Source organism: Paroedura picta, chromosome 13 (genome assembly GCF_049243985.1).
Source record: "Paroedura picta isolate Pp20150507F chromosome 13, Ppicta_v3.0, whole genome shotgun sequence".
NCBI lineage: Eukaryota > Metazoa > Chordata > Lepidosauria > Squamata > Gekkonidae > Paroedura > Paroedura picta.
This window is the reverse complement of record NC_135381.1, coordinates 16,565,146-16,590,759: the sequence shown is the minus strand read 5'-3', so window position 1 is coordinate 16,590,759 and position 25,614 is coordinate 16,565,146. Positions and strand designations below refer to the sequence as shown.

The following is a 25,614-nucleotide window of genomic DNA, read 5'->3' as shown; positions in this document are numbered from 1 at the left end:
TGAAAGGTTAAGCAAATGTTTTTGTTTTATAAAATTAACTATTTGGTGCAAAGTGTGAATAATTTAAACTAGCAACTGGAATTTTAGTGACAGATGGATTATTGTTGATGTTATTTTTGACTATATTCTGTGCTTAGGTTGTTCCATGTGTCACCCCACAACGTTGTATGTAAACCACCCTGAGCTGTATGGGAGGGCGGCATAAAATATAATTAATAAATAAAAACAGTGTCTGTTCTGCCATTTATTTGTGCATTTTGGACTTTGGTTTTGAATTTTAAATATTTATATTTATATATCCTAGTAAAAATAATATTTTGAGTGCTAAGATGATGATTGGAGAGGCAAGATAAAAATCTGATATTTGCCATTTAGATTGCTTAGGCAGCAGAAGCTCATTTTATAACCCATTCTTACTATAAAACAAATGAATAATACGTTTCCTTGGCCTTAAAGAAATGTTTTAAATTACCAGTTGTCAACTCTGTCAGAATCAGGATCCATTCTGGATCTGGCCAGTGATCCATCCAATCTGGCATCCTGTTTCACACAGTTAGTGTACCAGGTGCCCTTGGAAGGTTTGTAGATGGGGCCCAGAGGACCAAGCCCCTCCTTTCATTGTTGCATGATGTGTAGTACTGCCTACTCTGCCTTCTCTACTACTTCTCTACATTGCCCAACATCCACTGAGAAGGATTTTGTTCTGGAGAAGACAACTGAAGGAAAAGTAGCAAAAACTTCCAAGGCATTTTGAACTGCTACGAACAGACATTCAGGATTGTGTGTGTATTATTCAGAGCTTTATCTTGTAACTGTACCCTTGGATTGTAGAAGAAGTCAGCTTAAACACTGGAGAAAATGAAGAGTACATATATATGTGTCAAGAAACTTCTTTTTATTTTAAATGGTATAGGAATTATTTCCTAATGCTGTAGCTTTTTACATAAAAATCTTTATGCTACATGTTTGCAGAGCCAGAGTGTTGTGTTGCTTAGAGTGTCAGTCTGAGATCTTGGATTCCCCTGGCTGTTCTAGAAGCTAGTTGGCAACCTTGGCCAGTCACGTAGGGCAGGGGTAGTCAACCTGTGGTCCTCCAGATGTTCATGGCAGGAGCTCATGGGAATTGTAGTCCATGAACATCTGGAGGACCGCAGGTTGACTACCCCTGACATAGGGGGTGGGAATCTTTGAGAAAAATATATTTTGCCAGTTTTTTTCAAACCCTTGGGCCTTCATATCTTTAGGTGTTACAAAGGAGTGATGAATTGGGAGCGTTTGACGCTGAAGCTGTTCTTTATAGATTTAATCATTTATCATCTTACTTTATCTCCAATGGGGACCCCAAATGGATGAGATCATTCCCTTCACCTCCATTTATCCCGGTAACAGGCACCCCATAAGAGAGGTTAGGCAGAAAGGGAATCGTTGGCCCAAGGCAGCCCAGCAAAGTTTCCATGGCCGAATGGGGAGATGAACCTTGGCCTCCCAAATATCTAGTGCAACATTCTATAGCCACACTGGCTCCTCCTAGTGCCTGCAGTTATGTATACGGTGTAATGCATTTTTATTTTGTCTCCAAACAAATAATTCCTGAAACAGCTTACAGTAAAACACAACAATTACAAACGTAGTTTAAAAATTACATCAGTATGGTCAAGGAAGTGACTAAACTATCCAAATCAAATACTCTTTATTATGGTACTAGACCAGTAGTCAAATTACAAAGTAAATAAAAGAATCATTGATAATTAAAATAGTATAAAATTTGAAAGTTTGAAATAAATGGAGCTTTTCTCACCGGGGGCCAACCCTCTGCTTAGAACTGTGTCCATAGTCCAGTTAGGATCATGAAAAAACATTTCAGAAAAGATGAAATACATTTGACTGTTCATCGCTAGGAGTCTGAGAACAAGGCACCTATCAAAGGGTGCTGTGTTGATGCTGTTAAGTAATGCAGCTAAGAAAAGAAGCATTGCTCAGATTAAAACTGCATTGTGCACCACAAATCCCTTTGTAGTAGTTACTCAGCTTCCCAAATACTGTAAGTCTGGGTAGCAACTTGTTTGGAGGGTGTGTATGTGTCACACTGGATGTTGAGGTTGCTGCCTTCTAGCCCATCTGCAGGCAAGACATTGTCACGATTTCTTCTCTGTGTCTGCCCCCTCTTTTCTCCCTCTTCTCCTATGCTGTACTACTGGTTCAGATGGTATGTGCTGCTGCTTCTGGAAAACTTGAAACTGATTAATTTGAGAGTTGTTTTCTGTGGAGTAGGAAAGAAAGGTGCAAAGGGATTTAAGAAAACTCTGTAAATCTGTTCAAAAGAGTAATTCATCTATCTTTAAGCCAAATTTAAATTTGCAAAGACTCAGTACAGAAGTTGCTTTTGAAATAACGTAATAATTTAATCGAGCCATTGTAATTCCTGTTTTAGGGGGAATATTTTCTTTTTCTTTTTGCATTGGGTATGCTGCAGGGGGTTCATGATATATTTAAAGACGAAACGTCGCCCGTTAACTAATTATCTGAAGAAATTGAAATTCAGCTATGTTAATGAGAAACATTGGATTAAAATGATACTAAATGTGAGGGACTCAGCAACTATTATAAAAATAGCAAAGGTTTTACTGGCAATTTTAAATGAAAATCTTTTACGATAGATTTTACATCTGGAACTGTTTAAAATTTTTGTTTTCTGCATTGCAATTTTATGCCAATAAAGGTACTCTGATATATTTAAAGAAGGGAGACTTGGGTTCTAATCCCTGCTTAGCTCTGATGTTTAAAGTGACACCCAAGGACTCCCAGTCATTTAGGCCAGGCTTGTCAATTAACCAGTTGTCTGATCACCATGGCAAGTAAGAACCCAGTTTCAGGTTACCGGAGTGTGTGTGTGTATAATATAAATTAGTTCCTTATTCCTCCTAGCACAGATTACGTAAAGGAAGGCTGCTTAAAATTGTTTTGGGATAGTGACGTGTGGATTTATTTCTTATCTCAGCCTACCTCATAGGATTCTTGCAAGAATAAAATGGGATAAGCTATCAATGATGCCTGGAACTACTCTGAAGAAACGGGATTAAAAAACCAATGAACTAGTAAACTCCACCAATTAAAACTGGTCCTCACAGATCTTTTAGCTAGCTCTTTATTTGATCATGACAACTACTGGCAGTAGCACCAAAGTCTTGATTGTCAATGAGAACACTGAATGTATTGATGATTTCATCTTTCTTGGCTCTGTGTTCAATTAAAGTGAAATCAAACAGTGGATAACACTGGGCTGGAATGCAGTGTTAGGCATGAACCGAATATGGAAGAGTAAGGATATCAGCCTTCATACAAAGTGCTGGCTAGTCAATGCCGTTGTCTTCCCTAACAACCTATGGATGTGAAAGCTGGACCCTGAAGAAGGAAGACAGGAGGAGAATAGATGCTTTCGAATTATGGTGTTGGAGACGGATGCTGTGAATACCATGGACAGCCAAAGTTACCAATAAGAGCAAACCAACTATGTCATTAGAAGGGAAGATATTACGGCTAAAGCTCACTTACTTTGGACACATCATGCGATCAAACTCGCTAGAAAAGTAATTAATGCTCGGCATGGTCGGCAGCAAAAGGAAACGTGGTTGCCAAAGGATGCGCTGGCTCGACACGATCAAAGCCGATACAGGGATGACCAGGAACCAACTAAAAGAAGCAGTCAGAGATGCATGGCGTGCATGGCGAAGACTTTCCTATAGAATCGCCGAGAGTTGGACACGACTCAACGGATGACATCATCATTATTATTTGATCAGTATGCAGGTTTAGAAGCAATTGTCAAGCTAGTCTTGCTACAGTTGGAGGCAAAGTACAGGTCTTGTAGCCACAGTTGTGGTCATAGTCATTGGTGCAAACTAGATGTGTGCACTAAATATTCCTGGCCATGGCAAACACCAACACTTGCAGCTAAAAACACTTAAATGCTGAGTGATGGGCAGATCAGCTTTTCTTCTTCCTTTGCACATTTCCTATTTTACCTTTTAGGATTGGGAAATGGGGGTTGGGATTGATACTTATATGGACAAGAGTTGGCTCAGGACTGCTGCTTGCTGTCCCTGTCTGCATAAAGACCTCAGTTTTGATGCCAACAGAGGCAGGGACCTGAAGAACCACATTACGTTCTGTATACTCCTTCCTCAACAGCAACTTCCCATGTTGCTGACATGGTGGAAAGGAGTAAAAATAGTTTGGCACAACACAGGAGGTAGGGGGGCTAGGCCCTCAGAGAAGAACTTACATGTGCAAGCCCTTAGTTATGCCAAAACATGTACTTGGATTCCTGGTGATAACTTGAAGGCAGAGCAAATTGGCACAACAACACCCCCTCCCTTTAAAGTCTTGCCTCTATGCAAGTGAAGGAACGCATTTATAAATTGGGGAAGTGTTCGTTCAGGCCTACACTGTGCCTCAGATGGCTTACTGATGTTAAGCTATGATTTGATTTAATTCTGAACTCCCCCCCCCCCCGTTGAAAAGTACTTGATTTAGCAAAGTATTTTCTCTTCTTCCTATTAGAGATAGTGAAATTAATCATTTCTTCTGAGACAGGCCGGAATGCCTTGAAGGACATATTTTCTCTGCTTAATGTTAGGAGCTATGTATAGAGTATGAGCAGCAGAGTCATTCCTGGAATTATTCTGTAGGTAAGAATTTGTGGAGCTGCCTGTGACAGGCTAGAAAGCTGACTGTTGGCTTGTTGTGTAGACAAGAATGCAGTCATTGTAAAAGAAGGAAGGCTGACACTCAAAGCTGTTACAGAACAGTGCTTGTTGTGTGTCCCTGGGTATGCCCTTAGTGGGGGCTGCATGCCTGGTTCCCCTCTGTCATTAGCAAACAACCATTCACCCAGTCGTCTCCTCAGGGGATACAACATCACATTGTGAACTACCCTTGTAGTTGCTGAACTATTCTATGTTCGGACACAGACATGTGGCACATTTTATAGGCAAATGTTTACAAGTTAAGGGGGATGGAGTGCCCTGCATTAGAAGTCTGTTAATATTACAGAACAGTTTAGACAGAGTGGTTGAACATAATACTGTAATATGAGTGGCAGGCTGGTTTCAATCTTGCTTAATGTTTTCCCCTGGAATTCCCTGTTGTCTTACCAATATATGTTAGATTTCTAGATATATACATGCTCAAGATCACATAACACACAAAGCAGAACTAATTTGTGTTAGGTGATTTTGAGTGGAACTCTTGCTTGAGAACCCTAAATAGTGCCTTGTTGAATCAGACCAAGACTTCCAGCCACCAGCAATGGATAGTAGAGCTTAGCTAAAAGGTTCTCCCTGAAATATTTTCAGCTTGAAACTGGGTGTAGGGGCTCATAAGGTTTCACAAAACTGTGCCCAACTGTCCCCTAGAAAAAACAGCCTGCAACTAGAGATGCTAACTACAGATTCCTTTGGCTTGGAATGCAACCTCCAACAGCTTAGAAAAGTCCGCTTTCAAAATGTGGTGAGCCTCACAGCTGTCTGAATTTGAGAGGAGAGGAAATACCTGCAGTCTCCCCCTTTTCACTCCCTGCCCCGCCTCAAGGATTTATAATTCCCAGCATGACTGGCAACATCGATTTGTTTGTGTGCTACCATGCTCCCTCTGAGGGGGCGAGGACATCCTCTGGGTGAATTCCACCGTTCCACCAGGGAGGCAGGACTTATTCAAATTCTTCTTCCAGTTTATGCTTGGTGGGAGTTACCCAAGCTCAGTTCGTTTCCTAAACTATAAGCGATCGACTGCTTAAAGTTCTATCTATTGGAATAGTCCAGAGCAGCAACAGCAAAAAGAGGAGAAAAGTTGGTAGAGGCACAGTCTCCAAAACTGAAAGCAGACGGCTGTCAGGATCCTAAGAAGCTACTCTCTGAAGACTCCCCATTTGAGACAGATCCGAGACCATGCCATGAGGTCCAAAATAGATTCAGTCTTTATTGAGGATTACAGCAGAGTAGGCACAATAAGGAGACACACAGTACAGAGATATTTGTGAAGACGGGCTTATATTTACTTGGGGTCCCACCCCGAACTAAACATGGGAAAACTAGTTCTCACAAACTGTCCCTTTGATCTATAAGGGTACGAAACCCAGAAACTAGATGTCTAGTTCTCAGGTTCTTACACAGCTGGGAGATTGCTTGGAACTGTGAGCATTCACTGTCTTCACGGTAAAACTGGTTGGTGAGGAGTTTCAAAGGAATGCCTAGAGGCACTGACCGAAAACAGGAATCAAAGGACTGGGTTAGAAGGAGGGGCGAGCGTGCTTTGGTGCCCAAAGAGAAGGAAGTCTCCCCCTGCTGTCGCCGCTTCCTTCTGGGCCGCAAAAGGAAGGGAATCTTCCCCCCCCCCCAGTCCCCTGCTGAGCGGGCAAGGAGGGAGGGTGAGAGGTGGAGAGGGAGAGCTGGCTGCACCCTGATTGGCCCTATTCCATCTCGGACAGCCAGGACATTCTCCACCCCCTGAGCTGTTTCACAAATATATAGGAGGAACAATGGATAAGGATTATAACCAATTTATATGCATTCATGAGTTTATATGCAATTCACGTCATTGATCAGTTCCCGTTTAATTTCTGTGATTAATTTCTGTAATTTCTTGCATAATTTTATGGTTGGGGGTCACCACAACATGAGGAACTGTATTAAAGGGTTGCGGCATTAGGAAGGTTGAGAACCACTGCAATAGTCGTTCCCAGAGAGCACTGTGTAGGAAGGAAGAGAGAGGAATAGAAGGTGATGCTTAAGTATCTTCCATCCTCTTTGGTGCCTCTTCCCATTGTTCCCTGCTAAAAGGACATGTAAGTTGGGGTGGAAGAGGAGGGAGAATTTGAGTGTGACTTGAAGTCCTTGTCACTTCTGATGAGATCTTGTGTGCCATTATAGCTCAGTTTGTTCAATGTGATTCCAACTCACCTGCTTGGCAGCAAGGAGAAAGTGCAGTCATACTGGCAGGTAAATCTACAAACGATTGCTACTGTTTATACTAGCTTTCAAAATTGCCAAAACACCTCTTTCACCCTGCAGCCTACAAGTACAGTGGTGAAGCTATCGTAAACAAAAAGGAAATGTTGATCTGGACATGGCACCACTACCATGAAAATACTAAAGTCTTCATTGCAGCATATTCACTGTGGACAGAATCAGTCACTTTTGTACAGGAAACAAATCCTTAATCATGCATGATTATGTGCATACATGAATTATGCCTAATGCTTTTGACTGTTTTGGAACCTCTATCAATAAACGTATTGTGTTACCAAATTCTGCTTAATATCTGAGCTGTCTTGCAAAGCTTAGAAAGCAAGTGATAGCCAAAAGACAGCCCCATGTAGACGGTCCCTTTCAGGACTGAGGTGAGATTTGAACCTGGGTGAGGCATGCTTCAGTGTTCAATTAAAATGTTAGTTGGAGGCGCTAGTGTCATAGCTATACATGCTGTGTCTCCACAGGAATGCAGTATCCTAATGATCTTGTCTATGTATCTGTTTTGCTGACATTGCTTCTGTCTTACAGAGATCCCATGAATTAATAATCTCTTTAATGTCCTGTCATTTACAGCCTTGCTCAAGTCTTGCAAACTAAAGGCTGTGGCTTCCTTTATTTAATTAATCATACTGGGTCTTCCTGATTTCCTCCTGTCTTCGGCTCATTATGTGACCAAAAGCCTCAGTTTGATCATTTTAGCTTCTAGGGAGAGAGAATTCAGACTTGATTTGAACTGGAACCCACTTACTGGCTTTCCTTGGCAGTCTACAGCAGGGGTAGTCAACCTGCGGTCCTCCAGATATTCATGGACTACAATCCCCATGAGCCCCTGCCAGCAAACGCTGGCAGGGGCTCATGGGAATTGTAGTCCATGAACATCTGGAGGACCGCAGGTTGGCTACTCCTGGTCTACAGTATCTGTAAAACTCTCCTCCAACACCATATTTTCAAATTAATCCATTTGCTTCCTGTCAGCTTTCTTAACTGTCCAACTTTCTCATCTACACATAAAACTGGGGAATACCACAGTATGAATTACCTTGAACTTGGTCTATACTTTAGGTATACACTTCAGGATCTTTTCTAGTTCCTTCATTACTGCCCTTCCAAGTCTCTTCAACTTCAGATTTCTTGGTTGCAGTCTCCCTCTTGATTGATGTTTGAGTCAAGGAATCAGCCCTGGATTAACCACGAAGCAAAATACGCAAGTGTTTAGAACACCATGGGAAAAGGCATGTCACAGAGAAGTTTTAGCTTATATTTCATACTGCTATTTAGTGTTAAATAAAACATTTTAAAAGTTTATATTTAATATAGCTGTGGCGTCTGGCTTGGGGAATGGCCTGGAAGAAAACTACATTTTTAATTTCTTATTTCACTTTTAGCACTTATTGAGTCTTCTTTAGCACTTTTTCTTTTCTTCTCCTTCTCCTTCTCCTTCTCCCTCTTCTTCTAAATAGAATCCAGTCTTCCTTACGATATATCTTGCATGATGATTGAATAGAAAGAAAGATAATATAAATCCTTGTCTGATATATCGCCAATTGATAAATCATTCTATTTCAAGTTTTGCAAAAGTCTCAGACACTTGACAAAATTTCCGGTGTTCAAATGTGTCAGTACCCCAGCAAAGCTCTTTGATTAGCTGATGCAAGGTAGTAAAAACAGCAGAATAATTGAGAGAAATACTGCATATTAGCTTAATTTATGTAATGGATCTGGACCACATGATTGAGTGTTCCTGGAGGCTTCTTGACACAGGCAGTCCTATCATTTTTCCAGGTTTGTCATGATTGTGATCTTCCTCGTCTACCTTTGAAGGAAGCTAAAATGTTTTCTTGTCCTGCTCTCGCAGGCATCTAACCAGCTCTTTCAGTTTGTGAACAGCCCAAGTCCCCTCGGTCATTAGCATTGATTGAGCTAGTTCTTACCCTGTTTACTGGTAGCTGTGCCTTCCCCCTGGTGACAGGCAGAACCTGACTATTTACCCTTTTCTATTTAAAGTGAAAAGAAAGTTATTAGGCTGTTCCCCTGTGCTTTCTAAGCCAAATGTCTTAGCACATATTTTTCCAGATACTTGAGGGTCTGTTCATTGCTTTTTCCCTTAATGCCTAAATATACAGTAAATTGCTGCATTTTTACCACTTTCATAGAATCAAAGAGGTGGAGGGGTCCATACCCTCCTGCTCAATGCATGATCAGTCTAAAGCAGGTAGTCCATGGACTACAATTTCCATAAGCCCCTGCCAGCGAATGCTGGTAGGGGCTCATGGGAATTGTAGTCCATAGACATCTGGAGGGCTGCAGTTTGACTGCCCCTGGTCTAAAGTAGCGATCCCCAACCTGTGGGCTGCGGACCACATGCTGTCCTTCGACTAATTGGAGGTGGGTCACAAAGGACGCCTTCTCCCCCCCCCCCAGCCCTTTACAACACACTTCGGTTGTCATTGTCTCTCATCACTCCCAGATGGGACTATCTCGTTGCAGAGAAACAAGCTCAGGGTTCCCATTGATTTGTCATTGTCATGAGTTAAAATTTCCATGAAAATAAAATGTTCCTTATGTTCATTGTTGTGGCGTGTCTGTATCTTATTTTGAAGGGATGTTTAAACATTACCATAGTGATCAGAGAGCGTTAGGGCAGTGGTTGAGAGTAGAGGAGTAAACTACCCCCCCCCCCGGGCCTTAGTAAAAGGCGTTGAGTGGTCCCTGGTGTTGAGTGGTCCCCGGTGATAAAAAGGTTGGGGACCACTGGTCTAAAGCATCCAGTTTTGCTGTATGCATATATATGACTTCAAGAGCAAGACATGCAATTTATTTATTTGCTGTTAGCTTGTTTGGAACCCACCTGCCACTGAATGAACAAGCCTTAGCATTGTCAGTTCAGTCAGAAGACCTTTAAAACTGAAACACTTTTTCCACATTGTATTGTGCAAAAGAAGCTTAGTCTTCACACTGAGCTCATCTGGGCCATGGGGATATCTTAGTGTATTATGCATGTGAAAGAAGGTTAATCCATGTAACCTAAGTCCTAGATACCTTGATTTAACTGGCAGGCAATATTGTGTCAGAAACTCTGCTGATGTGATTTTATAAGTCTCCATGTTAGGAATGTTTATATAAAGCTGTGCTAGGGACCAAGTCTTTTTGCTGTATGTGGGGAGAAATAGTCCTGTCTAGGAACTTGTGCTTTAAAAAAGTTGCAGAAGCAGAGTTCAGATTCCCAGCAGTGGTTTGTTCTTAAACACAATCAGCCTGTCTAGTGATTTACACAGTAATGCGAGTGGAAGAAAGATCTTTGCTCCCAGAGGCATTTAGTGTATAGGCATTGCTGTTGGGGGTGGGTTGAAGAAGATGAGGGGCCTGGGCAACAAGGCTCACAGTCTGGATAGGTAAACAATGAAGGTATGTTTTGGTAGCTGGGGCTATAAATTACGAGCATAGTTTTTGGAGAGACTCTTGGTTCTGGTGTGTTACTTCTACAAGGAGTGGAAAACCCATTCCTTTCAAGAAGCAGCGTTAGCGTATTGTTGCAAGGCAATAACTTCTTGCATTTCCTTCAACATCTGAACAAAATACATATTCAAGTTTCTGTGATAAGTAGGTTTCCTATTCTATTAAAATCTGTGCGGCTGATCAATTTAATTCAGATGGGATGGGATGATAGACTTTAGGCTTATTGCTTAGGGCAGGGGTAGTCAAACTGCAACCCTCCAGATGACACAACCCTATCGCTCATCCACTGTAACCTGCCACCCCTTTGTCTTCACAGAATCAGCCTCTCCGTCAGATGGCTATCCAGCCTCTGTTTAAAAATTTCTAAAGATTGAGAACCCACCACCTCCCGAGGAAGGCTGTTCCATTGAGAAACCACTCTGTCAGGAACTTCTTCCGGATGTTTAGATGGAATTTCTTTTGAATTAATTTCATCCCATAGGTTCTGGTCTGTCCCTCTGGGGCAAGAGAGAACAATTCTGCTCCATCTTCCATATGGCACCCTTTTAAATACTTGAAGATGGTTATCAGATCCCCTCTCAGTCGTCTCCTCTCTAGGCTAAAATGAAGCCGTGTAGCATGGTGATCAATGTTATGCTTTGCTAATTTCTAAAAGAGTAGGAAGAGCTACTCTATTAGTTGTTGTTGGGTTTTTTTTGGATAATTGTAGAACTGGCCAGAGATTTATGATTGGGATTTAATGGAAGGCTGTTCTATAATATTTTGTATCTCTTTTCTCTCCCATTCAGGGCTTATTCCCTTGTGGATTCCAGCCAAGTGTCTACGTTTCTAATTTCTATTCTCCTCATAGTTTATGGCAGCTTCAGGTAAGAATATTTAGTTCTGTTTGTCATCTGTCTCTTCATTTTTTATCCAACCTTTTCTCCAAGGAACTAAGGGCAGTATGCTTGGCTTTTTTTGTTTGTTTGTTTTTATTTCATCCTAACAATGGCTTTATAAATTAGGATTTTGTCTCCCAAAATACTAGAACTTGAGGGTATTCAGTGAAGGTGATGGTCAGTAGATTCAGGATGTACAACAGGAAATACCATGTACAGTGAGTGATTAAAATGTGGAATTCTCTGCCAGAAGATGTAGTGATGGCCACAGGCATAGACAGGGGATTGGACAGATTGGTGGAGGATAGGATCTTTGACAGGTAATCTTGAAAAGAAAGTATAGAACAAAGTTGTAGATCCACAAGCTTAGCAGAGTGTGCACAAGCAAGATCAATTTGGGGAATAAGATGGAAATGATAATCTTAGCATTCGTTGGGACTTCCTGGAATCCAACTAACACTGGACTGACATAGCAGGGCAAAATCCTAGGCTGTGAGATTCAGTGTTAGTGTCTGAATGAAGAATTCTTGTCTATGACCGTTTATGCACTGGAGGTTTTATGCCGGGCTGCAGGCAGTCATGGCAGGTTGCCCCACCTCTTCCTGCTCCCACATGGGGGAGCATTTGGCCTGGTGCACCTCATCCGGCCTGGATTTGTGCTCCTGCATGGGAGCTGGGGCAGTGAAGTTCCCAGTGCATAAACGGTCTATGTGTAGTATTTATTAAGCAGCTCATAACAGCTTCTTATTCACCAATGTTCTTGCGTAAAGAGGTTTCTTAGAGCAATGGACTAAAACATTCACTGCTCTGAATGAAACTCTGTTTGCTTGTATGAAGTTGCTTCATAGAGATGTTTTAATATGAGGAGACAGTTCTAGCTCTATTAGAGCTTGTTTAACAACTGTTCTGGCAGTTGTAGCAAATGGCATAGTAGCAAATACCAAGCAGCAAATGGGCATAGGCTGTAAGGAACAGCAGAAATCCAGAGAGCAGGTTTACCCCATTAGAAACAATTGCCTTTTAAAATTTAGAAGGCCCAGATGCTGCTTGCCAGATAATGAACTGTAGTCCTGGCTGCCAGAGTTTTGATTTATGCAGTTAGAGACTAACCTTGGATTTGTTCAGCTTCGGCTCAACACCCCCTGCCATCTGTCTGCTCTTACTTGAAAGACCCCTTGTTTCCTGGACTATAATGTTGATGATTTAGTTGTTTGCATGTGGGAATTAAAGGCATCAAACTGACATCCAGGATGGCAATCCATCTTGCCTTTGGATGTGCAGAAGTCACATCTAGTGATTTTTACCTGTTGTTCAAGTCCCAGCATGAAAGTCTATTTGCAAGATCTAGGGAAGGCTACAACCATAATGAACTCCTTGAAACCAAACCAATGTTTCATTTGTGGTCTGACATCACTCTTAGATCCTGCAAACAGGGAGTTTTCCAGGTTTGGCTTGGTCTGGAAGTGGGGTCAGTACTCATCTGTGCCTGCTAAGGTGAAGGTTCTGCCTGCACATGCATATGCCCTGCTGTGTTCTCTTGTATGTTGAATGTGTTTTATCTAACGCCCCCCCCCCTTTAAAAACAACTCCCCATGAAAACACCTTAATCTGGAAGACCTACTGACAGGGATGGCACTAGAAATAATAGCTATAATCAACATTCTCGTTGTTATTTATTGTTATTTATTATTATTTATCAAATCTGCTCAGGGCAGTGAGCATCATAATCAATTCAACATACAACAGTAATAAAACTTTCTCTCTTAAAAATTATAACAAATAACTATAAACATTATTAAAACACTAGGGGCCAAGCCCATTGCATTCAAGAATACAATGGATGCTAGATTGGGGGAGTGGGGGTGGAAAAACTCTGTGGATGGCCTCTCCCTCCACCCAGGACCTGGAAAGGCTGCAGGCTGGAGGCCCCTGGGAACGGAAATCACCGGCAGGGGCAGCTCTCATGCAGCAGGGATCTGCAGCCTCTGTGCCTCAGAGGGAAGTGGAAGGAGGAGGGGGTGGTCAGAGGTGGGGGACAGAAGGTGATTGGCTGGCTGCTGGACAGACAGGCAAGCTGGTTGGAGGAGGAGGCACTCAGGGGTGGGACAGCCGCCCTGAGTAAGTGTTAAGCTATGAGTGGCACTTAAGCCATGAGACTAGCTCCTCCTCCGAGGCCTTACCAGAAATATATCATGTGGAACAGATTTAAACTGTAGTTAAGCAGCTGTCTGGTTGGGATTATTCAGGTTATTTCCAGCTCATCTCACATGGTCTACTTGTGCATTTATGATGGGGTTCTAATGGGGGCCTAATAGGCGGCATACAAACTGAATTAATAATGATGATGATGATGATGATGATGATGATGATAGTGATAATAATAATATTGCTTAAATGTTCAATTCTTTCATTTGTTCTCCCAGTCTTTTTACATATCCAAGTATCTAATCTGTACCATGCGGACTCAGTTCTTTCTCTCTGGGTGGAAATGTTGATCTGTAGGCTCTGCTTCTGTAATTCTGCTCTCTTTTTCCACGCAGTTTTAATGGTTGATGGAAAATTATGTTTAAATGAAATAAGAGATTGCAGTATTTTGTTGTTGTTGTTGCTGTACCCAGATCCCTTAATATGGACTTTGAGAATCAAGACAAAGAAAAAGACAGCAGCAGCTCAGCTGGGTCTTTCAATGGCAACAGCACAAATAACAGTAAGTCTAAGAGAAACATTTGGATAGTCAAGAGGTATGCAGTACTTGGGATTCTCCTGTCTTGCAGACTTGTTACCATGGTTGGTCTGTCCCTCCATTACACTGAACATGGTTCTCCTGCACAAATCCCATTGAAATGTAACTGCGAAATCAGGACACACTTGTGCCTCTTCTTTAAACCAGAAGAAGGAAGCTAATTTGTATTCTTTACTGCAAAACTGATCATTCTTTTTGCCTTACCCTTTAAAAAGGCTGTTCTGAAATTAAGCACAGCAGTGTGTATGCTCATAAAAACGATTTAACTTCATTGGCTATAAATAATAGGCAACATTTTCGAGAGAAATTATTCTGCCATTGGTGCCTGCAGTCTGAAGTTTGTTTGAAAGTGGCTTAAGAATCAACTGTTAACAGGAATAAACATTTACTTAACTTTGTAGCCCACCCTGCAGGCATGTTTATTTTTTTTAAAGAAAGAAAGAGAACGTTCCTTAACAGATAAAAATGAAAAACCAACTTGAACACAAACATTTTACACTTCTGCTGAAAGATACTCAAACTTTCTTGGATTTCTATCGAAAGCAGAAATGAAAGTGAAGGGCTGAACTAAACTTAAGAATCCAAATCATAGACAGCTTTGAAAAACAACTGTGGTTATTGGGACTCCCATGCTATATTAAACCCACTCCACCCTGAGCTGTAGTTAAGACCAGAAGACAGTCAAAGGCGGGTTGCTCGTTGTTTTTCCAAAATGCAGCCAATTGCAGGTGGTTGGTGACTTTGATCAGGGGGAGCAGTGTTTGGAAGAGAGGGACGTAACTCCCCCGTTGCCCTGCCTTGCTCTGAATCCATTCTCTTGTCCCTATCTTTTAGGGTTAAAAAATTGTCAGATCTGATCTCCAGTGTGGTGCTTTATCTTAAGCTTCTGTTGCAAGAATAAAAAAAACACGAAGAAAGAAAAGAATGTGCCTGTCTGCTACATAATGCCAAAAAAGAGATTTTTTTTTGTTTACATTCTGCAGGTATCCAGACTATTGATTCAACACAGGCGCTGTTCCTTCCAATTGGTGCATCTGTTTCTCTCCTAGTAATGTTCTTCTTCTTTGACTCAGTTCAGGTTGTCTTTACCATATGCACAGCAGGTAACTGTCTTCCCTTAACACTTTAAGGCGTCTTGGTATAAGGACTAGGATTGTTGTAAATTGAGTTGCAAATATAATTTTTTAAATTCTGTAATGCTCCCCTGGCGATACCAGATAAAGTTATACAGATGGCAAAAACAGTTTTAGATGTTACATTAAAAAAAAAATAACATGTGCGGAAAGCCTTCTTTATCAAGTCATCTGACAGCATGGTCATTTCTTTACAATTGCTCAGTGCTGGGGGCTCCCACAGGTGGACCAGCTGGGCCAGCTCATAATTTGTACTCATGAATTCCTCAGTATCTGCAGTTATCTCTAAGCACTCATTATAAACACTTGCGTCTACCTATCCAGCCAAGAATCTGAACATTTACCTTTCCTGGGAAACTGCAGACTGTCTTTCTGATTGAAATGATTTTCTTTTGGGGGACTGGGTGTATGTCTAAACCAGGGCAGGTAATCTGGGTGAGGAAGAGGGAGTACTTATAAGAGACAGTCACTTAGTAGAATAAGGTGGTGGTAGAATATACTGCATCCCTCAAGGATCCAGGGTTTGAATGCCAGTTATCAGTGTCCCCTTTGTATTAGAACTCTCTATGTAAATAGAAATCAAGAACAGCAGGGAGAAAGATTTCGCTGGCAGAGGCTCATGGGAATTGTAGTCCATGCACATCTGGAGGGCCGCAGTTTGACTACCCCTGCTCTTAAACATAGGTAGTCCATGTAAAACAGGGACAGGTGGCCCAAATAAGGAGCAGAGTCCTTCAGGAAACTTTCCTGCATGAATTGCACTTAAATGAACAGGAGTCACACAGGAATGCAGAGGTTTGCACCCAGTGGGTTGCTGTATTTAAGCTTCTGTTTCAAAAAAATATTTCCAAGCATTAAAACTGTGTGCATGGAAATGAAAGTCCCTCCAACTTGGCGTACTGTGTGTTTTTGGCTGTGTTGCAAAAATTTGGCATTTCAGAACCGCTTCATAGCTAGACTTACATGTTGTGCGGTATTTGGTCTGTCTTAAATGTTCCATGTATTTCTAATTCAATCCATGATTGTGATTTAGCAGTGACGATTCATGTGAACTCCAGATGTTCCTCAATAAGGTTCATAAAGCAAAAGTTTGCCAAAGGTTTCAGAACTAATGTTAATATTTTAATTTTCTCTGGTATACTTGCAACAGTGAAAGTGGATCTTTACTAATTCTGGTTTTTTTCCCTCCTCTCCACTTCTCTAGTCCTTGCAACAATAGCCTTTGCTTTCCTTCTGCTCCCAATGTGCCAGTATTTAACACGACCCTGTTCACCTCAAAACAAGTAAGGAGTTTCTTTTCATCTGTGTACTGCAAAGACTCTCTTATTTCAGAAAGCCAGGGCTGTGGTGATTGTACAGTTTTGGCTCTGAAAGCAGTTCAGGCAGAGGAAGCCTAAGTGAGGCAGGCCTTTGCTTTCTGTGTTTCTGTTTTACTATGCAAAGCAGGACCTGTGGAACTTACTTTTGCTTACATCCGTGAGCTTTAGTTAAGGCTGGCTGAGACATTCTGGATGTCTGTAGAGTCAGAATACTCTGGCTGATCTCCAGGGACACAATCATCTGACACAACCACCACTGAAGGAAGTACACAAGGGATGATAGTGGCCTCGTCCAGTTCCTCTGTGAAGAAGAAGAAGAAGAGTTGGTTCTTATATGCTGCTTTTCCCTACCCGAAGGAGGCTCAAAGTGGCTTACAGTCGTCTTCCCATTCCTCTCCCCACAACAGACACCCTGTGGGGTGGTTGAGGCTGAGAGAGCGCTGATATCACTGCTTGTTCAGAACAGCTTTATCAGTGCTGTGGCGAGCCCAAGGTCACCCAGATGGTTGCATGTGGGGGAACGCAGATTCGAACCTGGCATCCCAGATTAGAAGTCTGCACTCCTAACCACTACACCAAACTGGCTCTCTGTGTTTCAGAAGCATTGTTGCTTCCCAGCTGATGTTGCCGTGTGGGTTGTCTGTTTCCCCATGTGTTGCCTTTAGTGATGTGCAGAATCTAATGCCTGGGACAGCTGCTTCCCCTTGTCTCATGGTAGGCAATCCGCTGGAGAGCCATGATTTCCCGTATGCATAGTATCACAGAAGAAGGGGGGAGAGCAGCTCACTTCTTTTTCATGCGTTGTAACATTACAGCTGCTAGAATTTCTTTAAAGGTGAACACAGGTTACCTGTTTTGGCCCGGGGAACATATTACTTATTTATTTATATTGGGATTTTATACCACTCCTTCATGACTAGTCACCCCAGGTCAGTTTACAACAAGTTTATGACAATAAATATAACCAGGCATAACTTGTCAATAAAAATTAAAATATTAAAATAAATGACAATTAAAATTCTATTACTCCTTAAAACTGCTAGCCCCATGGGGGCAAGAGGGTGGGTGGAGGGAGGCCTGGATAAGATGTTTGGTCAGTTTCTCCCCTGGCTTCAACCACACGCCTGGCAGAAGAGCTCTGTCTTGCAGGCCTGCAGAACTCTATGATTTTCAACAGGCCCCTGATCTCACCTGGGGGCTTTTACCAAAATGCCCAAGGACAGTCAAACTGAACTCAACCTTTAAAACCTTGGCAGATCTGTAAGAACTGAGCAGAACCTGGAGTGTTAGTATTTTTCCAGTAACAAAGATCTTGTCACTTCTGCATTATGTTCTCTAAAGCAGGGGTAGTCAACCTGTGGTCCTCCAGATGTTCATTTGCTGGGAATTGTAGTCCATGAACATCTGGAGGACCACAGGTTGACTACCCCTGCTCTAAAGTTTTTGAATCTTTTCCAAATAAGATTAGAAGATGCTTTGTCTCCCTTCCCCCTTCATTTAATGGAACTCTTTAAAACTTCTAGCTAACATTGTGTGATTTTTTTCTTCTTCTTCCCCAGGATTTCCTTTGGCTGCTGTGGACGTTTCACTGCTGCTGAGCTGCTCTCCTTCTCTCTCTCAGTTATGCTTGTCCTTATCTGGGTCTTAACTGGTCATTGGCTTCTCATGGATGGTAAGTGGCAGATGTGTGAATTGCAGTGGTTGGTCATATGACTGGCCAGGGGAAAATGGGTTGTTAAAACTGCTCAAAATGGGCTCTACATTTCCCGTAGCAGAGCATATTGCATAATTACAAGTGTCTTGAATCCATACTTCCTCTGCCCCCCGTTTGTTTCTTCAGTTTGTATTTGAATGTGTGCATGAACTCGAAAGCTTATACCTTGAATCAAACTTTATTGGTCTTAAAGGTGCCCCTGGACTTAAACTTTGTTTCCTCTAGGCCTATCTGTGGGCAGGTACAATATATGTGAGAGTTTTAAGAGCTCCTTGTACTGTTTCTGGCTATATGCAAGAGGACAGGATATCCTCTGGAGTAGAAACTCTGGGTAGTCTGTGATCTAGGCTTTAATTCTGCTTCTCTTCAATCACTGGCAGGTCCCCCCCCCAAAAAAAGTACTGGGGGGGGCAGGGATGGTTACTTGTCTGTGGAGGAGGGTTTATGCTTCAGTGTGGAATTCTGCTTGAGCTGTTTGGGGGGGGAAAGGCTAATGAACCAGTTTTGTCAGTCATAGTAGGTACAATCTGTCAACCAGCTATTCTAGGCTGTTGATTTACTTTCCATGAGTGGGAAAATATATGGCTGCCCAGTTCTTACCAGTTTCAAGGTATAGACTTATCATATGCTGAGCCCTTCATGGCCTTGGCCCACCTCATATCTGCCGATGCTCATGGCCTTGGCCCACCTCTCTCCCATACCAACTTGGCTCATCACAGCAAGGCCTTGTGGATTACCTTCCTTCAAACAGGCAAAATTGGTAACCATCTACGTTTGTGTATTCTCTGTTGTGGTCCCAACCTTATGGAATGACCTACCTGATGAGGCTGGGATGGTCCCACTCTCCTGGCTGACTCCAAACTGGGCAAAATGGAATTATTCAAAAGGGCTTTTTGCCCAGGGAGCTAGAACCATACAGTAGTGGAATGGTCAGAAAGTTTGGTCTGTGTCCTAAACCAATGTATTGCTACCTTATTCTGTAAGTATGCTACAGACTGGCTTATTTTTATACCACTTAATGTATCATGTTTAAAAGCTCATGCTTTTCTCTGCTCTAAGTTATAATAATATAGCCCTTGTCAGCAGTGAAGGGTTTTGCAGGGACACTTTAATTATGGAATTGTTGGTGACAGCTAAGGGTCCCCCCCCTGTGTATTGTCTCAGGGGAAACTAGTGTGACTTTATGAAATGAAGTATTAATCTCCAGAAAAAAAGTGAATTGTCCCAGGCTTGTGATAAAACTGAATCCACTTTCAAGACAAACAGATCTGAGCTAATATTAGTACAGTTATTTGAATTTATGCTCTTGAAAGGACAGAATTTTCTCATCTGTTTGCTGTTCTGCTTCATTGAAGGACAATGAAGTTTGTGCAGTAAGTGGCAAAGGCCACACCTTTTTCTCTAGTGCTTCTATATCAGGTGATTTGGCCTTCACTGTATACAGTAGCATTTCAGTATTCTCCAGGATGAAATCAGTTGCCTAAGGAGGAGGTGAGCTCCCTCTCTCTGGGGGTCTTCAAGCAGCGGCTGGACAAATCCTTCTCCTGGATGCTTTAGGCTGATCCTGCACTGAACAGGGGGTTGGACTAGGTGGCCTGTGTGGCCCCTTCCAACTCTAGGATCCTTTGATTCTGTTTGCCTGTCCTATTTGAACCTCGAGTAATTCTCATAGGCAAGGCTGACTGAGCTAATCATCTTTGAATGAAAGCTAACGGCCCCACACAGTAACATTTGTGTAATTGGGTATTTCTACGCCAGCATGTTGAAAGAGAGCAAAGAGGCGGAATGAAAGCAAATCAATAACTCCCAAGAGGAAGGGGACTGAGAATGCCAGTATTTTGGCTTACCTCCAGGCATCCTTGACTGTTTGACTTGGTACCACTTTGATCCATGTGGATGAATCTGTATTGCAGTGGTTCCCAACCTTCCTAATGCCACGACCCTTTAATACGCTTCCTCGTGTGGTCGTGACCCCCAACCCTAAAATTATGCAAGTGTTCTTTCACAGAAATTAAACTGAAACTGACCAATGGCGTGAAGATCCATTGTTTGCATATAAATTGTTTTTTTTTTCCCCCGGGGTTTCTCAGTTCAGTTCTGCCTCTTGTCCCACCATGCCAATCTTGTTCTTTTCCACCGCTCCACACAGACAAATGCTCTATCTCGATCTACCCCGCAAGGCTGTTGTGTGGATGGCGCCCTCCCTTGCCGTGCCGCGACCCCTGTGAAAGGGTCGTTCGACCCCCAAATGGTCCTGACCCCTAGGTGGAGAGCCACTGCTGTATGGCGAAACTATATACTTTGGAATGTGGGAATTTCAGAATCTCCTCTGAAACTGGCCCTCTGAGTTGTTTCTTCTAATGTGCATTTGTGGTTAAGTTTTGTGTGCAACAAAACTTTAGCAGTTAATCATAAGATTTTATAGAGAGGTTTAGTGCGTTCATAGTATTTCATATATAAACAATACAAACCACCATCCTGTAAGAGGTCATATTTACTGCAGTCCCACTGCAAGTTTTGGAGTTGAATTTGAGAGAATTTGGCATGCTTTAGGCCAAGAGGAAACTTGAACCAAGATGCCTTATTTTCTGAGTTTTTGCTTGTTCACAGCTTGCTCTTCAGTCTCAGCTTCTGATTTACTTTTTGTGTTACCAATGCATTGTTTCCTGTCAATTGAAAGGATGGGAAAACAGTGACTTTCTACCCCACCTCCTCCCTCAAATGTTTAATTTAGGGTTAAGGTGGTTTACAGTTTGTGAGCAGCTAGTTTTTTTGGCCTTGCTGTCCATCATCAACATCCTCCATGTCTCTGTTAGAATTCCTCGTGCAATCTTATCAAAAGGCTGTTGTAGTTACTCTTGATACATCAGTAAAGTTTCACTCCTGACTCTCGTGGCATTGTCTGTGTTCCATACAGCTGCAATTTAATTGAGCGAGCGTGGGTTTTCTCTGTTGTTGAACTGGACATTGGCCGAGACAGGGCAGAATAAAATTCCAAAGAAAAAATAAATCTTGGCCATGTGTCACTTTTCAAACACTGAGAAAACCCCTCATGGTTCAGAGAGAAACCCTCCTTAGGACTTCTGTGCTGGTTCTTTGCTCCACCCCCACCCCCCAATCTAGGATTTAGAGAAATAAATTAAACTATAAAAGCAAATTGAGTGCATGCCCATAGCTGATTAATCCCATCTATTCTGAATGCAGGAATTGTGCTGTTTTGATACCAAACACCTACAGCCTTAGACACATAGGACTATAACACAGTTATGATGGCACAGTGGCTTTGCTAATAACTGAATTATTTAATAGTGATGATGATGATGGAACACTTACATTTCTGTTTTGTAGCTCTGGCTATGGGCCTGTGTGTTGCCATGATTGCCTTTGTCCGGTTGCCGAGCCTCAAAGTTTCCTGTCTGCTGCTCTCAGGACTATTAATTTATGATGTCTTTTGGGTGAGTGTCCAATTGTTTAAATATTCCTCTTATCAGATGTAAAATATTCAGAACTTATTTATTTATTATATTTATACGCTTCCCTCCCCGGAGGCTCAGGGCAGTTTAAATAAAACGTAGAAAACAATACTTGGAGCTTGGTTTGTAGTTTCCATCACCTGCAGCCTCCTGAAATGCTGCCTTTGGTCACGTAATGAATATGCAAGTATTGTTGGTGTGTTTTCATAACTTTTAAAAAAAGTTTTATTTCCCCTCATGAAGTTTACTTGCACCCTTCCCCCCATGCTTTCTGCATTATTTTCTGACTTTCCCAATTTCCTACCTGTCATCTGGGATACCAGCTTCGGCTTCTGAGGTGTTCCTCTATTCCAGGTAAGGGTAAGCCGGATCATGCCTCAAAAGGTACCATCTCAGTCTGATCCAATAACTCAAAGGCAGAGCAGTAAACATAGGTCTCATCACTGGTATGGCCACTGCGGTTGCTGGCAAAACCCTGGAGTTAAACTGAAATCATTCAAGGGTGGGGACACTCCTATGCCAGAGTTTCTCTGGGAGTTGAGGGAGGGTGGAAGGGCTGCTTTAGTCAGCCTCTTCCCACTTGCTGTAGGTGTCTCTCTGCTTGTTCTGTTTTTCTTTCTCTCCGCCTAAACATCCCCTAGAGATTCTTGGAGATGCCGCAGGATCCACATCTGGGCAGCGTCTTTCTTACAGGCAGATATCTTTGTCTTCCCTGCTGGAATCAGTGTTGTGACTAATGTGTTGTCAGACACTGGCAAAATCTGATAAAGCAAATAGACTTTGCCAGTCTGCTGTCATATCAGTTGACTGGGGTAATGTCACATTGCCTTCTATGCTTTCCTGACTTTTGTGATCCCACAATATGTGTACTAGTCATGGTGTCCCCAAACTGAGTAATGAGGAGAGAATATCGAAGACGCCCTTACCATGTCCTCTTTTCCAGGTTTTCTTCTCTGCCTACATCTTCAACAGCAACGTCATGGTGAAAGTGGCCACACAACCCGCTGATAACCCTCTAGATGTCTTATCCCGGAAGCTGCACCTTGGACCAAATGTAGGTCGAGATGTCCCTCGCTTGTCACTGCCCGGCAAACTTGTCTTTCCAAGGTATGACTGTATTTATGTTTCTTGACATAGTCCTTTGTTGAGAATTCCTTCCCTTTTTATCTTCTGTGGCAACCACTCTCATTTAAAATAGAGCACAAGGCACTGCAGGGGGCACAGCTATAGGATTCCCATCTTTACCATCTTAAAATGTGCTTTGGGCTCATTGATTAGCCCTTACAGTTCAAAGGATGTGAACGTTGGTGTTGGGGGGACGAGAGAGCTGTCAGGGCCTGTGCAGCATCCAGGGTTGTACTCTCTGTAATTGTGGATCCTTGTTTTCCAGTTCCACAGGCAGCCACTTCTCCATGCTGGGAATAGGTGATATTGTGATGCCGGGTCTGCTGCTGTGCTTTGTTCTGCGCTATGACAACTACAAGAAACAAGCCAACAGTGACTCCTGTGGTACCCCAGGACCGGGCAACATCTCTGGTCGCATGCAAAAAGTCTCCTATTTTCACTGCACGCTCATTGGATACTTTGTAGGTAAGGGAGGAAGGTCCTGGATCTGACCCAAGCTAGGACTCTGTGGTTGCTATGGCAACCGTGGAGCCGGCAGATGGAAAAGCCGCATACTAGGTGTCATTTTCTGTAACGAGTGAGAAATTGGTGATCTGGTCGGGGATTTTTGAGATGTGGCCATTGATGAAGGTGGATTAATGTCTGCTGAAGAAACATCTGAATGTAGTTGTCCTTCTCTGCAGAGGTATGAACCAGTTAACATGGTCTCTTCCCCAAGACTTTAGAGCTCATCAGGATTCTGGAATTCTTTGAAAGATTGCTTGGGGAACCGTAGCAATGACTCTGTTGATTCCGCTTGTCAGAATATGACATGTTAGCAGAGGCAGTTGAGTAAGTTGATCCCTCTCTGTCAGTTTTGTGGCGCCTTGGCCCTGAGGTTCAATAAAAAGCTGAGGAACTTAAACATGATAAACATCCAAATCTGTCAACTGTGGCAGAAATTTGTGAACAAACCTATGAGGTGGCAGCGATGGTGGCGAAGGGGTTTTTCTTTTACTAACACAATTGTGTCAGCTGAATCACATCCAGCCAAGCTGCTCTGTGTGTGTGTGTGAGAGAGAGAGAGCCTTGGGTCAACAGAGGGTGAGCCATCTGCTGCTTGCTCTTTTGCTCAGTTCTTTGCCCTCAAAACCACTTGTGTCTGGCCCGGCATACTTGCCACGTTAGAGGCAGCGGCAATATTGCCAGCTTGTCACAGTTCCTTAACTTCATTCAGGTTGCTCACTCTGACATATGTTGACAAGATGCTTGTAGTTAAAGAGGCAGTTTTAGGCACAGGTGAGCTTTGCAGTTACGTCCCATGAAGTCCCATCAACAAAAGCTTACTAGACTTCTGGCTGAAATGCCTCTTTGGGTCTTTGGATAGGGAAGAATCCCTTTAGGTACTGGAAAGAGACATCTCTGAATAATGACACGGGTCAGTTTGAGATCAATTTCAGGCCCCTTGGCTGACAGAGATGGGGGAGGCTGGGTCATGGTTGTGTAGAAAACATAAACCCTTCTTCATCAGTCACTCGAGCTTTTGTTGAGGACTTTGAGCGTGGCTGTGATGGTTGATACTTTGACTGTGGTATTGTACATTTTAATTTGCAAGACAGCTTTGAGGGTAGAATGAAGTGTAAAATGTTTTCAATAAATTAAGTGGAATTGTGTACATACATAATTGGACAGAATGTTGATGAAAATAATGAATGGTTTTACCTGAGTCCGGATGAGGTTTGTTGCTATTGGAAACATGCCCTGAGGTTGGTCACTGAACAGTTTCTTTTATCAGATGTGGGTGATTAGCATAAAACTTTGATCAGAGCTGGCAGATGTGGCAGAAGCAGATCTGAAAATGCAGCACAAAGAGAGAATACTTCATTATTCTCCTCCTCCATTCTGCCGTTGATAGGATGATTTTATGAAGTGTAGGTTACATTTTTCAGGTATTACTGTAACAGAGTAGCTTAAGATGCATGAGTAGTAGAATTAACCTCCTTGATATTGGGAGAACAGAAGTGAGTTTGTGGAAAATTGAAACAGAGAGGGTCTAGACCAGGGTTAGTCAACCTGCGGTCCTCCAAATGTTCATGGACTACAATTCCCATGAGCCCCTGCCATCAAACGCTGGCAGGGGCTCATGGGAACTGTAGTCCATGAGCATCTGGAGGACCACAGGTTGACTAATTCTGGTCTAGACCAGGAGTAGGTAAACTGTGGCCCTCCAGATGTCCATGGACTACAATTCCCAAAATGCTGGCAGGGGCTCATGGGAATTGTAGTCCATGGACATCTGGAGGGCCACAGTTTGCCTACCCCTGGTCAAGAAGCTTCTCTTGATCTTGGCAACTTAGCTTGTGAAATCTTCTTCTCCTCACTTCAGTCTCTTAAATTCTTGGAGGGGGATGGGCTTGAAAAAATATGTAAATAAATAATAAAACCCAATGCTCGATACCACTGGTGCCATCACTCCTGGAGGCTCTAACAATATCCTGACCTTTTTCTGTCTTGTAGGTCTTTTAACAGCAACAGTTGCTTCTCGCATTCACCGGGCAGCCCAGCCTGCACTGCTCTACTTGGTACCCTTCACCTTATTGCCACTTCTCACCATGGCCTACTTAAAGGTGAGGGGAACAGCAGATACTCTCCCCCCGCCCGGGCAGGGTCAGGACCTGCCTGGTTGTCAGTCTCCTGCCATAATCATTTGGCATTGTCATTTGATGTTTTGTCATCTGTCAGTGTCCTGGGAAAGTCAACTGATTG

At 42.6% G+C, this 25,614-nt stretch overlaps 1 protein-coding gene and 1 long non-coding RNA gene across 13 annotated transcripts in view; one reads left to right on the top strand and one right to left on the bottom strand.

Moving 5' to 3' along the window:
- Positions 1–25,614, top strand: part of SPPL3 (signal peptide peptidase like 3) — a 65,543-nt gene that overhangs the window by 37,688 nt on the left and 2,241 nt on the right. For all 10 annotated transcript variants that reach the window (XM_077307754.1, XM_077307751.1, XM_077307747.1 and 7 more), the window contains 9 exons: positions 11,273–11,350; positions 13,981–14,069; positions 15,089–15,208; positions 16,443–16,521; positions 18,117–18,229; positions 21,620–21,726; positions 22,688–22,851; positions 23,135–23,334; positions 25,366–25,475. In XM_077307754.1, the coding sequence (XP_077163869.1) occupies positions 13,991–14,069; positions 15,089–15,208; positions 16,443–16,521; positions 18,117–18,229; positions 21,620–21,726; positions 22,688–22,851; positions 23,135–23,334; positions 25,366–25,475 (972 nt within the window). In that variant the 5' untranslated portion in view covers positions 11,273–11,350; positions 13,981–13,990. The remainder of the gene's footprint in view (positions 1–11,272; positions 11,351–13,980; positions 14,070–15,088; positions 15,209–16,442; positions 16,522–18,116; positions 18,230–21,619; positions 21,727–22,687; positions 22,852–23,134; positions 23,335–25,365; positions 25,476–25,614) is intronic.
- Positions 1,184–25,484, bottom strand: LOC143822518 (uncharacterized). 3 transcript variants are annotated; one of them, XR_013226177.1, is made up of 7 exons: positions 25,349–25,484; positions 24,571–24,700; positions 22,049–24,467; positions 16,701–16,858; positions 8,408–8,512; positions 8,068–8,207; positions 1,184–2,260 (listed from the first exon to the last, which is right to left on the bottom strand). It is a non-coding gene; the product is annotated as an uncharacterized LOC143822518 (long non-coding RNA). The 3 variants fall into 3 exon arrangements; XR_013226178.1 differs by lacking the exon at positions 8,408–8,512; XR_013226179.1 differs by lacking the exons at positions 1,184–2,260; positions 8,068–8,207; positions 8,408–8,512; positions 16,701–16,858 and adding an exon at positions 20,765–20,937.